This window comes from Anarhichas minor, unplaced genomic scaffold (assembly GCF_050575085.1).
Source record: "Anarhichas minor isolate MPS153535 unplaced genomic scaffold, ASM5057508v1 ptg000102l, whole genome shotgun sequence".
Classification (NCBI taxonomy): domain Eukaryota; kingdom Metazoa; phylum Chordata; class Actinopteri; order Perciformes; family Anarhichadidae; genus Anarhichas; species Anarhichas minor.
In genome coordinates this window covers 800,001-812,500 of record NW_027466548.1, presented here as the reverse complement: position 1 = coordinate 812,500, position 12,500 = coordinate 800,001, and the positions used below count along the sequence as shown (strand labels likewise).

The following is a 12,500-nucleotide window of genomic DNA, read 5'->3' as shown; positions in this document are numbered from 1 at the left end:
ACTACTGAGCATGTGAAGACTAGTACGACACACCTGGTTAAACACTCTCTGATCATGTTACATTAAACAACCAATCAGTGTTTAAAGCAACAGGAGGAGAGCTAGTAACGTTAGCAGCACCGCTAAGGGCTAACCAACAGGAGGTTCACTTCAGTTAGAATAAATCCAGGAGATGTTTTCACATGAATATAAAATAGATATTAGAGATGAATTATGAGCTGTTTAACTTCCTAACACGAGCTCTAAGCACATTATTATACTTCAGTAAAATAATAATGACTAGATTTATTTTAATCCATAAAAATGCTTATATTTCCTTATTATTTAATTTGTGTGTTTTTATGAAAATAACTTTAACAAAGAAAGATAACATTTAGAATTTTTGATGGTTTACACTGACTTTTAAAGGATGAAATTATTGTTCAGACAGTTATGGAACGTACACAGTGAATACAGATCATTAATCTGTCCCTACCAAGTAAACCAATAGATAAAAATAAACCATATACTGTATATATATATATAACAATATCTATCGTTTTTAACGCACTGGTATGGGATCCGGTCTCAGTATCGGCCGATATGAAAGAATCAGGGTGAGGATGGAACTCTACTTCTTCTCCACATTTATCTTCTAGTTATCTATATTTCTGGATGTCTAACAGCCTGAGTCCTGTCTGTCAGGACAACTAAACCTCGTCATCATAACTCAAACAGTCTTCTTCTGCTTCATAAATAAGTGTCTCTGAGTGTGAGGCGCCTGATGATGATGAAGGTTCATAACTCAGTTCTTCATGTACAACAGAGACGTATGAGGAGGAGCAGTTAGAGACGCTGTCTCTGGTCCGCTACACTTCAAACAGTCTGAGGGTCAAAGGTTACAATCAGCTTCAGATTAATAGGCTGAGGAATGCATGATGTCACCCAATGTCCTCACAAGGATAGGGGGGGGGGGGGATCGAATCATAAATCACAGTGGAGAAGAAACGTGAGAAAACAAATGGGACTAAAGTAAACAGCTCACAATAATCACTACATGAAGGTGTGACATCACTGATCATCACTACATGAAGGTGTGACATCACTGATCATCACTACATGAAGGTGTGACATCACTGATCATCACTACATGAAGGTGTGACATCACTGATCATCACTACATGAAGGTGTGACATCACTGATCATCACTACATGAAGGTGTGACATCACTGATCATCACTACATGAAGGTGTGACATCACTGATCATCACTACATGAAGGTGTGACATCACTGATCATCAATCAGTGTGAATCAGCTGATGGTCCTGGCCCAGTGCATCATGGGAAAACTAATGATGATGACGTGGTTCCAGTCTGTGTGAATGAACACAATGTGTGTGTGTGTGTGTGTGTGTGTGTTGTGGAAGAAGTACTCAAAGTATTTACTGCAGTAAAAGTACTAATACCACAGTGTATGAATACTCTGATAGTAAACGACATGAGTTCAACAGGTAAAAGTACTCATTCTGCAGAATATTTATATTATTATAGTATTATAATTACTGAGCTCAGTTTACTTACTGTAAAGTTATTATACACACATGACCTGGTTCCCTACTGTAACACACACACACACACACACACACACACACACACACGTCATGTTGGAGCTATGCTGCATGATGTAGCCTCTCTGGGCTTGTTATGTCTGTCCATCTGGTGAGTGTGTGTGTGTGACTCAGGACACAGGAAGGGGTTTTCATATTTTCTCTCTTTTCTAGGACAAACACCAGGTCAGAAACTCTGTACGACCCTGAGAGACAGAGACACAGACAGGCAGACAGACAGACAGGCAGACAGGCAGAGAGAGAGAGAGACAGGCAGACAGACAGAGAGACAGACAGGCGGCGAGAGAGAGAGAGAGAGACAGGAGGTGAAGGGGGTTTTAGGGGATTTCTGAAAGTTCTAATTGGCTCATTAAGAACTAATTAACTTTATTATCTAAAATCTAATTAATTACAAATTGAGAGAGAGTAAAGAGCTATCTCTGTCTCTGTCTCTCTCTCTCTCTCTCTGAGTGGAAGGAGTGCGGAGTTGGCGGAGCGTGTTTGAGAGCGATAAATAACGTTTTTTCGATCTTTTTCGTCACTGTGTAATGGGGTATGTGTAGTGTAGTGTAGTGGGGTGTGCAGGGTTCACGGGTTTTTTTGTGTACTTTTAGCTATTTTTTGGGTCTTTGTTTTGTGAGCGGATTGCAGCCGGGCAGCGCGAGCTGTCGGCTGCTAAACGCCACCATGAGCCTGACCGAGTTAACCAGGAAGCACGGGGTGAGGATCCCGCCGCTGTTCGGGTGTTCAGTGGAGGAATCAGCCTGGCAGTGGGGGAGCTTGTCGGCCACAGCCACGTGAAGTCCGCAGCGCGGATGAACAGCGCTGTGGTCATCTTTCTAGACAGCATAGAAACTGCGGAAGTGGTGTTGATGACCGGGATCTCCGTGGGTGAACACTTCCTGCCCACGTATCCTCTCGGCTCACCGGAAGTGAAAGTCACCGTGTCCAACGTGCCACCATTCATAAGAAACGATGCAATAATCAAAGAGCTGTCCAAACATGGGAAGGTGGTGTCTCCGGTTAGGAGAGTGTCCTCTGGCTTTAAGTCTCCGCTGTTGAAGCACGTGGTGTCTCACAGGAGACATGTCCTCATGATCCCCAACAACAGGAGCAGAGTGGTCAACCTCAGCTTTAAAATCACTGTAGACGACTTTGACTACGTCCTCTTTGCAAAGACTAATGATTTTAAATGTTACAGTTGTGGGAAAGAAGGACATCTGAGTAGAGCTTGTCCTGGGGAACACGGCTCAAACAAAGACCAGAACCAGAAAGGTACTGAGGAGGGCAGAGGGGACAAGCAGGACGGACAAGAGGGAAGAAGTGGAGCACAGGAGGCGAGGGTGGAGGAGACAGGTGTGACCCAGGAGGTGAGAGTGGAGGAGACGGGTGGGGCTCAGGAGGTGAGGGGGGAGGAAACAAGTGGGGTACAGGAGGTGAGAGAAGAGAGGACAAGTGTGGGACAAGAGGTGAGGAAGGACGGGGCAAGTGAGGTTCAGAAGGTGAGGGAGAGTACTGGAGGACAGGTGGAGACAGGTAGGGAGGTGGACATGGAAGCAGACGAGGAGCAGCTCAAAGCCCCTCAGCTGAAGAGGAAACAGAGAGGAGACAGCGGAAGCTCACAGGCGAAGAAAATGGCAACGAAGGAAAGTGGAGGAGCAGCAGAGTGTGAGTCCAGTCTGGAGGAGGACTCTGAGTCCAGTCTGGAGGAGGGTGCTGCTGCTGACAGTGAGCCCTCTAAACACGGTGCTGGCAGCTGTAGGAGCTCTGGAGACTACAGCGTGGAGAAGATAAAGGAGTTTCTGAAGAGGAGTAAGAATGTGAGGCCCTGTCCACACTACTCCGTTTTTACTCCGTATTTGCTACGTTTACACTGAGCGCCCACACTACGCCGGAGTTTTGGAGCACCCTAAACGGAGGAATCTGAAAACTCCGCCGAGGTTGGAGGTATTTGAGAACTCCGGGGTTGCGTTTGCGTGTGGACGGTCGGATACGGATGTGCTCAGAAAAAATTACGCCCACACCCGTGTTCACTACTGGATTGGTTCTTGGCAACCATGACGTCTCCGTCCCTGATTCGTCACACTCACTATCACGTGACCCGTACCCGGAAGAAAACAAACTGGGCTACCAGCGATTCATTTCAACATGGATAACTAATTGCAAGCGTTGCTGCTAGCACAACAGCTACACGATGTTGCTGCTAGCAGCAGTTAGCAGCTGTTGTGCAGTAAACGTCTGCATTTCTGTGGAGGAAGCAGCTGTTATTGGAGTGATTAGCGAGCGGCGTGACCGGCATCAGCCCTATGGAGCAGCTCATTGTTTTTAGATTCTAATGAGAAGACACGCTGCACTAACGTTTTACTTCTTCCGTTTGGTAGCCTTGAGAGACCTTAGTCTGTAAGTATGTATTTATGAAGCATGAAAAGATGTACGTAGATATATTCTATTCGCGTGTTTAGTATAACATTTGTGTTGTATTAAATGCTAATCGCGGTTAGCATTTCTCCATTGGCAGTAATGTTAAAATTAGCTTAGAAGCTAGCTAGGCGGACATGTTACATGCTGGCTGTATCATGGATTGTTGTTTTGTATTCATGTAATGTGTATAGGGACAGTTTATAAAGCCATATTTCATATTGTGTTTCCACAGTTTTACAAATAAGAAAGATTCACACTGAAGTCTTGAAACTCTTCTATGGATTCCATGGTCTTTATTTCACGGATCTACTGTTAGCGATCTGCTAAGCTTTCCTGCACGAAGCAAGAGCAGAATAGAGTGAGAGACGTGTGTTGACTACATTGATGGACCCATAATCTAGTAAACGTTTACGTGTAAGTGTTGATTTTAAAGTAAATTCGATGTGAGAGAGATAGACCCGCAGCGCTTTAATGCTAATCGCGGTTAGCATTTCTCCATTGTCGGTCATGTTATAATTAGCTTAGAAGCTAGCTAGGCGGACATGATGTTCAGAGCTACTAGTGAGAACAGACATCAACAACACGGAGGAAACGAGTGAGAGACCACATTGATGGACCCATAATCTAGTAAACGTTTATGTGTAAGTGTTGATGTTAAAGTAAATTTGGAGAGAGAGAGAGAGCGAGAGACCCGCAGCGCTGTAACTACGTCTGAAAAATAAAACTTCTAAAACTTTCCACGAACTGTGTGTTTGAGTTTATAGAGGGAGATTTTAAGTATCAAATACAACCTTTCATTATTAAAGACTACTTTATTACTCTGTCGTATTTTTTTAACTAAGCAAGCAATCCACTTCCTGTTTACACCGTCACGCATGCCCAGTGTACGTTAATGGTCACGTGCTGTCCGCCTTCGACGGCTGCCGTGTGGACGCAGATCAACTCGAGAATGATGCTGAAACTCCCGTGTGGACGGAGATCGTTTCTATTTGACAAATCTGCATCCAAGGAGAAACGGAGTAGTGTGGATGTAGCATAAGAGGAGCCAAAGTGGAGGACTACCTCTCTGACAAAGAGAAGCTCTCCAGCTCTGCCAGATCTCACATGAGAAGCAAGGACAGAGGAGGTCTCACTCAGCAGGAAGGCTTCAGACTGAAGAAGATAGTTCACAAAGTGAACAAAGAACTGAACAAAGATGGAGCTCAGTGAGGAAAAGATCTCACAGTCTAAAGACAATCAAAGACACATTTATGTTTGTTGGACTTTATTTGGTTAACCGTTTTAACTGGTAAAGAAATAAAGGTTTTCTAAAAATCAAAAAAATCTCTCTCTCTCTCTCACAATATTTCCCATGAGAACCAGGGGCAGGAAGCCTGGAAGGAATGAAAACTGTGTCTGACTGTTAGTGTTTCAGAGTGTGTGTGTGTGTCTGTGTGTGTGTTGGAACAAACACAAAGAAAGAGAAGTGTGAAAACAGGACTCTCAGCAGGGTGGAGGGTTATGTGTGTGTGTGAGACATATTTTAACAGCTTCCTTACAAGAGTCTCAAAGCACCCCCCCCCCCTCCCTTCATGCACACACACACACACACACACACACACACACACAGACACACACAGACACAGCTAGAGTTGGTATCTTTAAAAACATATTTGTAATATTTGCTAAAAATTCTTTTTTCATCCCAACAGAAATCAATAAAACAAATTTCCAATCATTTGAATTCTGTCCATGTGTGCGTGAGGAAAACACGCTGCTCCTGAACGCCTCGCTGTGAATCCAACACACACACACACACAGAGCAAAGCGACCTGCACAATGTGGACGTCCGTCTGTCTGACCATGATGCACTGCTGCAGAGCGCCGGAATGTTTGACTGCATATGAACGCACCACGAGGCTCAAACTAGCGTGACACAGAAACAAGCAGAGCCGCTCTGTAACGTGTCATATGAGCTCATATGCTCGCTTCCATTAAACTTTTTTTAATCGTGGGATGGTCCCGGTGGGAATTGAACTCTCTCAATTTTCAATTCAATTCAAATCAATTCAAATTTTGCTTTATTGGCATGAAAGTTAAAAAAAAACAGTATTGCCAAAGCATCAAGAAATTAAACATACAGTAACATCAATACACAACAATATCAATATAAGAATAATATTAATGCAACATCTCATAAAGTGGTGTGAGACAGAGCCCCCATTGCTCCCACGTTACCTGTAGACCACCGCAGCTCTCTGACACCGAAGCAAAGGGAGGAGTGAAGAGAGAGAGAGAGATCCATGGATAGATAGATCTCTCTCTCTCTCCGTCTCTCTCTCAATTCAACCCAAACTCAGATCTGCTCCGTTGGCATGAACGCCCAGAGACGGCATCGCCAAAGCGTCACCTGCTGTCCCTCAGGTTGTGGCATGTTAGTACATACTGGGCAGCAGGTCTGCCCTCTCTCCTTCTCCTAGGAGGACTTTTCATTTTGAGATATCACTCGATTTTTTAAAATCTGAGATCACAGAGTCAAATTTGTTTAGGTAGATGTTCCTAATTTTATGGAATGTTTTGCATTTTAGGAGGAAGTGCATCTCCGTCTCAACCTCACCGGTCCCACAGTGACCACATGTTCTATTCTCTCTTGGTTGCCATGACGTTTTGTGTCGTCCTGTTTCAATCTCCAGTTTGTGGTCACTGAGCCTCTCTCTCTCTCTCTCTCTCTGTACTTGGTGAGGTTCTGTCTCTGCTTTATATCTCTGACTGTAGAGATATTCTGCCAATTCATAGTCTCTCTCTAGGGCCAGATAACATTCCAGTCTGCTTTGGCCCCCAGTTTCCTCTCTCCAGTGCTCCAGATAGGCTTCTTTACATCTCGCCATGATGTGTTTTACTCTGGTTGGTGTTTGGAGAGCAGTGTTGTTGAGAGACTGGTCCCCGTGTGTCTGAGAGGAGGCAGCTAGTCTCAGCACCAGCTGACATAGGGGACTCTTCTCTGGGCTCAGGTCTTGGGTTCGGAGGGCTTTGGAGTGGAGGGTGTCTGGGGGGCTGGATCTAAGGTGATTGAAGAATGTGAGTGCTCTCTTTTGAATGTTAATGATCAGTGGGTATCGGCCTAGTTCTGCTCTACATGCATCTGTTGGTGTGTTTCTGTGTAAAATGTGTCTGCAGAATTCTGCGTGTAGAGACTCTGTTGGATGTTTGTCCAGCGGGTATAACTGTGATGACTGAGTGGACCCATACTTCACTACCATACAGCACAATGGGCTGGATGACACTGTTAAAGATTTTAAGCCAGATTTTTATTGGGATTTGAAAATTATAAACTTTTCTCTTAATTGCGTGTAGAGCTCTTCGAGCTTTTTCTTTTAGTGCATTCACTGCCATGTTGAAACTCCCTGATGCAGTTCTGGTTATACCAAGGTAGGTATAACTCATACTATGTTCAATCATGTTGGTGTTTATGGTAAACTGGTATTTGTTCTCCTGACATCTGGGGCGTTTTTGGAAAATCATGACATTGGTTTTCTTCATGTTTACCGCCAGGGCCCAGTTGTGACAGAACTGTTGCACTATGTCCAGCTGTTGCTGTAGTCCTGGTTCAGTAGGAGACAGTAGGACCAGGTCATCGGCATAAAGCAGACACTTCACCTCTCTATCTAGGAGGGAGAGCCCAGGAGCAGCACATTGATCCAACTCAACAGCAAGTTCATTTATATATATATTAAATAGGGTCGGACTTATGTATGTATGTAATGGTAAGCAGAGGGTCATCCTTGTCAAGATGTTCATCTTTACAGATCTTTAATCTGCCTCCTGAGCCAATGCCCTCACTGGATACGAATGCAGAGAATTGCTGCACAGAATATAAATCGAATCAGTGAAGAAGAGGAGGTTGTTCTTCTTCCTTCCTTCTTTTTGTTGGGCATAGTCAGTGAAGAGGACCTCTGGGTTTTCACGTAATATCTTCTCCTTTTGTTTCTCTTTGGCTGTTACACTTTTACATGTAGCAGGGTACTCTATCTCTCTGCTCTCTGCTCTCATAGGTGTGCTGGAAGCTGCCTGCTGACCGGTTTCCATGGTGACCAGTTTACCAGTTATTTACTTCTCAGTTAGCCTGCAGTTAGTTGCCAGCTAGTTGTCAACTGACATATAGATATCTATACAGTTTGTCTCACTTTTTCAGGTTCAAGTCTTAGATGGGTTTAGAAGCTCATTTCTGGTACAGCTACTCTTCTCTCTCTCTCTCTCTCTCTCTCTCTCTCTCTCTCTCTCTCTCTCTCTCTCTCTCTCTCTCTCTCTCTCTCTCTTACCTACAAGAGATATTTTCCAGAAACTCAAAGCCACCAATTAAATGAAACATGCACTTCCTGTTCACACCGCCGCGGTGAAGATGTGTGTGTGTGTGTGTGTGTGTGTGTGTGAGGTACCTGTTGAACTCGTAGATGTCCTCGATGTTACAGAACAGAGTGCTGACCTGCTCCGGCTTCAGAGGCAGAGAACCGCAGTCGATGATGCAGCCGAGATAATCCTGCAGACACACAGAGATTATCACATTTATTATAACAACATGGTGTTTTTAATGATGTCACATGTTTCTCTCTGAGGTCTCGTTTTTCTCTTCAAAATAAAAGTCCTGCTCCTCTATAGAAACAGAACCATCATGAGTAGAAGTAGAGAGAACTAGAACATGTCTTTCGTGCAGAACAACACAGTTATGATGACATCATGTTCCAGCCTCTCCTCTCCTCCCTCTCCTCTCCTCTCTCTCCTCTCCTCTCTCCTCCTCTCCTCTCTTCTCCTCTCTCCCCTCCTCTCCTCTCCTCCTCTTCTCCCCTCTTCTCTCCCCTCTCTCCTCTCCTCTCTCCTTTCCCCTCTCTCCTCTCCTCTCTCCTCTCCTCTCCCCTCTCTCCTCTCCTCTCCTCTCTCTCCTCTCCTCTCTCCTCCTCTCCTCTCTTCTCCTCTCTCCCCTCCTCTCCTCTCCTCTCCCCTCTCTCTTCTCTCCTCTCTCTCCTCTCCTCTCTCTCCTCTCTCCTCTCCTCTCCTCTCTCTCCTCTCCTCTCTCTCCTCTCTCTCCTCTCCTCTCCTCTCCTCTCCTCTCTCCTCTCCTCTCCTCTCTCCTCTCCTCTCCTCTCTCCTCTCTCTCCTCTCTCCTCTCCTCTCCTCTCTCTCCTCTCTCCTCTCCTCTCCTCTCTCTCCTCTCCTCTCTCTCCTCTCTCCTCTCCTCTCTCTCCTCTCTCTCCTCTCCTCTCCTCTCTCTCCTCTCCTCTCTCTCCTCTCCCCTCTCTCTCTCCTCTCCTCTCTCTCCTCTCTCTCCTCTCCTCTCCTCTCCTCTCTCTTCGCCCCTCTCTCCTCTCTCTCCTCTCCTCTCTTCTCTCTCTCCTCTCTCCTCTCTCCTCTCCTCTCTCCCCTCTCTCTCCTTTCCTCTCTCTCCTCTCTCCTCTCCTCTCCTCTCCTCTCTCCTCTCTCTCCTCTCCCCTCTCTCCTCTCTCCTCTCCTCTCTCCTCTCTCTCCTCTCCTCTCTCCTCTCCTCTCTCTCCTCTCTCCTCTCCTCTCCTCTCTCCTCTCTCTCCTCTCTCTCCTCTCCTCTCTCCTCTCCTCTCTCTCCTCTCCTCTCTCCTCTCTCTCCTCTCCCCTCTCTCCTCTCTCCTCTCCTCTCTCCTCTCTCTCCTCTCCTCTCTCCTCTCCTCTCTCCTCTCCTCTCTCCTCTCTCTCCTCTCTCTCCTCTCCTCTCTCCTCTCCTCTCTCTCCTCTCCTCTCTCCTCTCTCTCCTCTCTCTCCTCTCTCCTCTCCTCTCTCTCCTCTCCTCTCTCCTCTCTCTCCTCTCCTCTCCTCTCTCCTCTCCTCTCTCCTCTCCTCTCTCTCCTCTCCTCTCTCCTCTCTCTCCTCTCCTCTCTCCTCTCCTCTCTCCTCTCCTCTCTCCTCTCTCTCCTCTCTCTCCTCTCCTCTCTCCTCTCCTCTCTCTCCTCTCCTCTCTCCTCTCTCTCCTCTCTCTCCTCTCTCCTCTCCTCTCTCTCCTCTCCTCTCTCCTCTCTCTCCTCTCCTCTCTCCTCTCTCCTCTCCTCTCTCTCCTCTCCTCTCTCCCCTCTCCTCTCTCCTCTCTCCTCTCCTCTCTCTCCTCTCTCCTCTCTCTCTCCTCTCTCTCCTCTCCTCTCTCCTCTCCTCTCTCCTCTCCTCTCTCTCCTCTCCTCTCTCTCCTCTCCTCTCTCCTCTCTCCCCTCTCTGTGTTCACTTCCTGTAGTTCAGTCAGAGTGTCTCCTCCTTGTAGTCACATGACTGTTGGTCTCAGATGAATCAATCATGACGTCATAGTTTCACACTTTAATGTTTTTACACATTCTGGTTAAAGTGAACTCTTTATTAGAGGAGACATTTATAATGACAACATGAAGAATAAAATGTTTTTATGAAATATCATAAGTTTAAGCTTAGTTTTGGTGCTCTTTCTGACGGAAGCGTTCGTCACACATGATGTGTTCAAGGACTGTTAGAAAGATAAAAATTGGACGATAATGATGTTTTTTACAGCTTCTGGTTGATAAATGGTGTAGATTTAACAATTGTCTAAAGAAAACATGCTTTTATTTCCCGCCGTGTTCAGAGGGTAAATATCTCTGTCTCTCAGCTGAAGCGAGCACGCTCAGTTTAATGCTTTTATATTAAATGAAAACGTTTTGAACAGGTGGTACCTGCCTCACCTACCAGAACACGCTGGCATCAGACAGGAAGTCAAACAAGAAACAACAAAGAAGAAAAACAGGAAGTTAATAAGCAACAGAGGAACTACAGCTGATCTGTGATCAGTGCAGACTCATCTGTACATCGTGAAGACAGCAGGTCATTTTAAACGTGTCCTGAGAGATGAGACGATAGAAGAAGACGTTTCACGTCACCAAACACAGACTGAACCAATCAGAAGCCAGGACACTGAAACACCCTGAGCTCAGCTCTCCAGCTTTAGTCCAAGTTCCCAAACTGGGAAGTCTGTTCTTCTAAAGAGAAATAAAAGAATCTGGTCCCGTTCTGTGTCGTATGAAACCAGAACTCCATGTACACCAGTAACATTTGGGTGTCACTGGTTTCAAAGTGAACCAGTCCAGTGTGTTTATGCAAATGACCTAAGAACGCTCGTCCTGATAGGCTGGGATTGTTCAGAGGTCTGGAACCTTTTAGGACACGATGTGGATCAATTTGTTCTAGAAAATAGCAATTAAAAGAAAAACCTCCAAAAACAAAGGTGTGAGACTGTGAACCAATCAGGACTAGCTCTGTATTAAAGGGCCAGTGTGCGGCGTTGATATCCATAACTATGTTTCCATAGTGTCTAACGACCTGAAACTAATAATCTTTGTGTCTTCGTTAACGAAGAATGAGTCGTCTATATCTTCACGGAGTCCGCCATGTTTCTACGGTACTTTCACGTTGTAGTTCTCTACACGGTTGGCACACGGGAGAAGTTTCAGTTGGTCGCAATGTGCAACGTCACCACTAGATGGCTCTAAATCCCGCACGCTGGCCCTTTAAACTACAACTCGCATAGATACAAAACAACTCAATCTGTAAGCAGCATGAAGTCTTTCCAGCCACACCAGACATGTTCACTGGAGACCAGTCTGTAATGCATCCATGCTCCATTCCCACTGGTTATTATAGGATGCAGCTTTCTGATTGGTCAGACAATGTGCTGTGAAAGAAGCTCTAAATAGAAACCAATGAACCCAAACTACATTTACCATGATGGTAAAGTCTGCAGACAATGTTTTTGGATGTGTGTGTGTGTGTGTAAAAATAAATACAAAATCACACACACACACACACACACACACACACACACACACGCACGCACACACACACACACACACACACACACACACACACACACACACACACACACACACACACACACACACACACACACACACACACACACACACACACACAAAGTGGCTGCAAGCAAACAATCATTTCTCTCTCATTCCTTCACTGTTTCTGTTTTTTTCCCTTAAATTGGGCACAAAAACAAGCACTTCATGTGTGTGTGTGTGTGTGTGTGTGTGTGAGTGTGTGTGTGTGTGAGTGTAATAATGAAGGCATATAATGAGAGGCCTTGGCCACATTCATCACCTTTTAAAGGCAACAGAAACACACACACACACACACACACTGGAGGGCATGGAGGGAGAGAGAGATGAGTGAAAGATGAGGGAAGTACGACAGGAAGATGAGGAGAAGAAGGAGAATGAATGATGGAAACAAAACAAACATCGTGAGGAGAGAAGAAGTAGAGAAGTAGAGCTAGAAAACACTGGAGGAAAGAAAGAGAAAGAACAGAGGAGAGTGGTGTCTTTGTTTAAAAGTGGGTCATAGAGAAAAGACATTTAGTAAATCTACAAATCTACATATAGTTTATTTATGTGAAGTCCTTCATACTACATGACAACGTGTGTTTGTCTTCCTAAATCAACCTCAGTGTCATTGGATTGGATACAGCTGCTGTGGTTTTAAACT

The 12,500-nt window shown here is 45.3% G+C and overlaps 1 protein-coding gene across 1 annotated transcript in view; it reads right to left on the bottom strand.

Moving 5' to 3' along the window:
* plekhg2 (pleckstrin homology domain containing, family G (with RhoGef domain) member 2) overlaps positions 1 to 12,500 on the bottom strand; it is a 49,096-nt gene that overhangs the window by 28,658 nt on the left and 7,938 nt on the right. Inside the window, exon 3 of the mRNA XM_076082778.1 lies at positions 8,423 to 8,523. Within this exon, the coding sequence (XP_075938893.1) occupies positions 8,423 to 8,523 (101 nt within the window). The remainder of the gene's footprint in view (positions 1 to 8,422; positions 8,524 to 12,500) is intronic.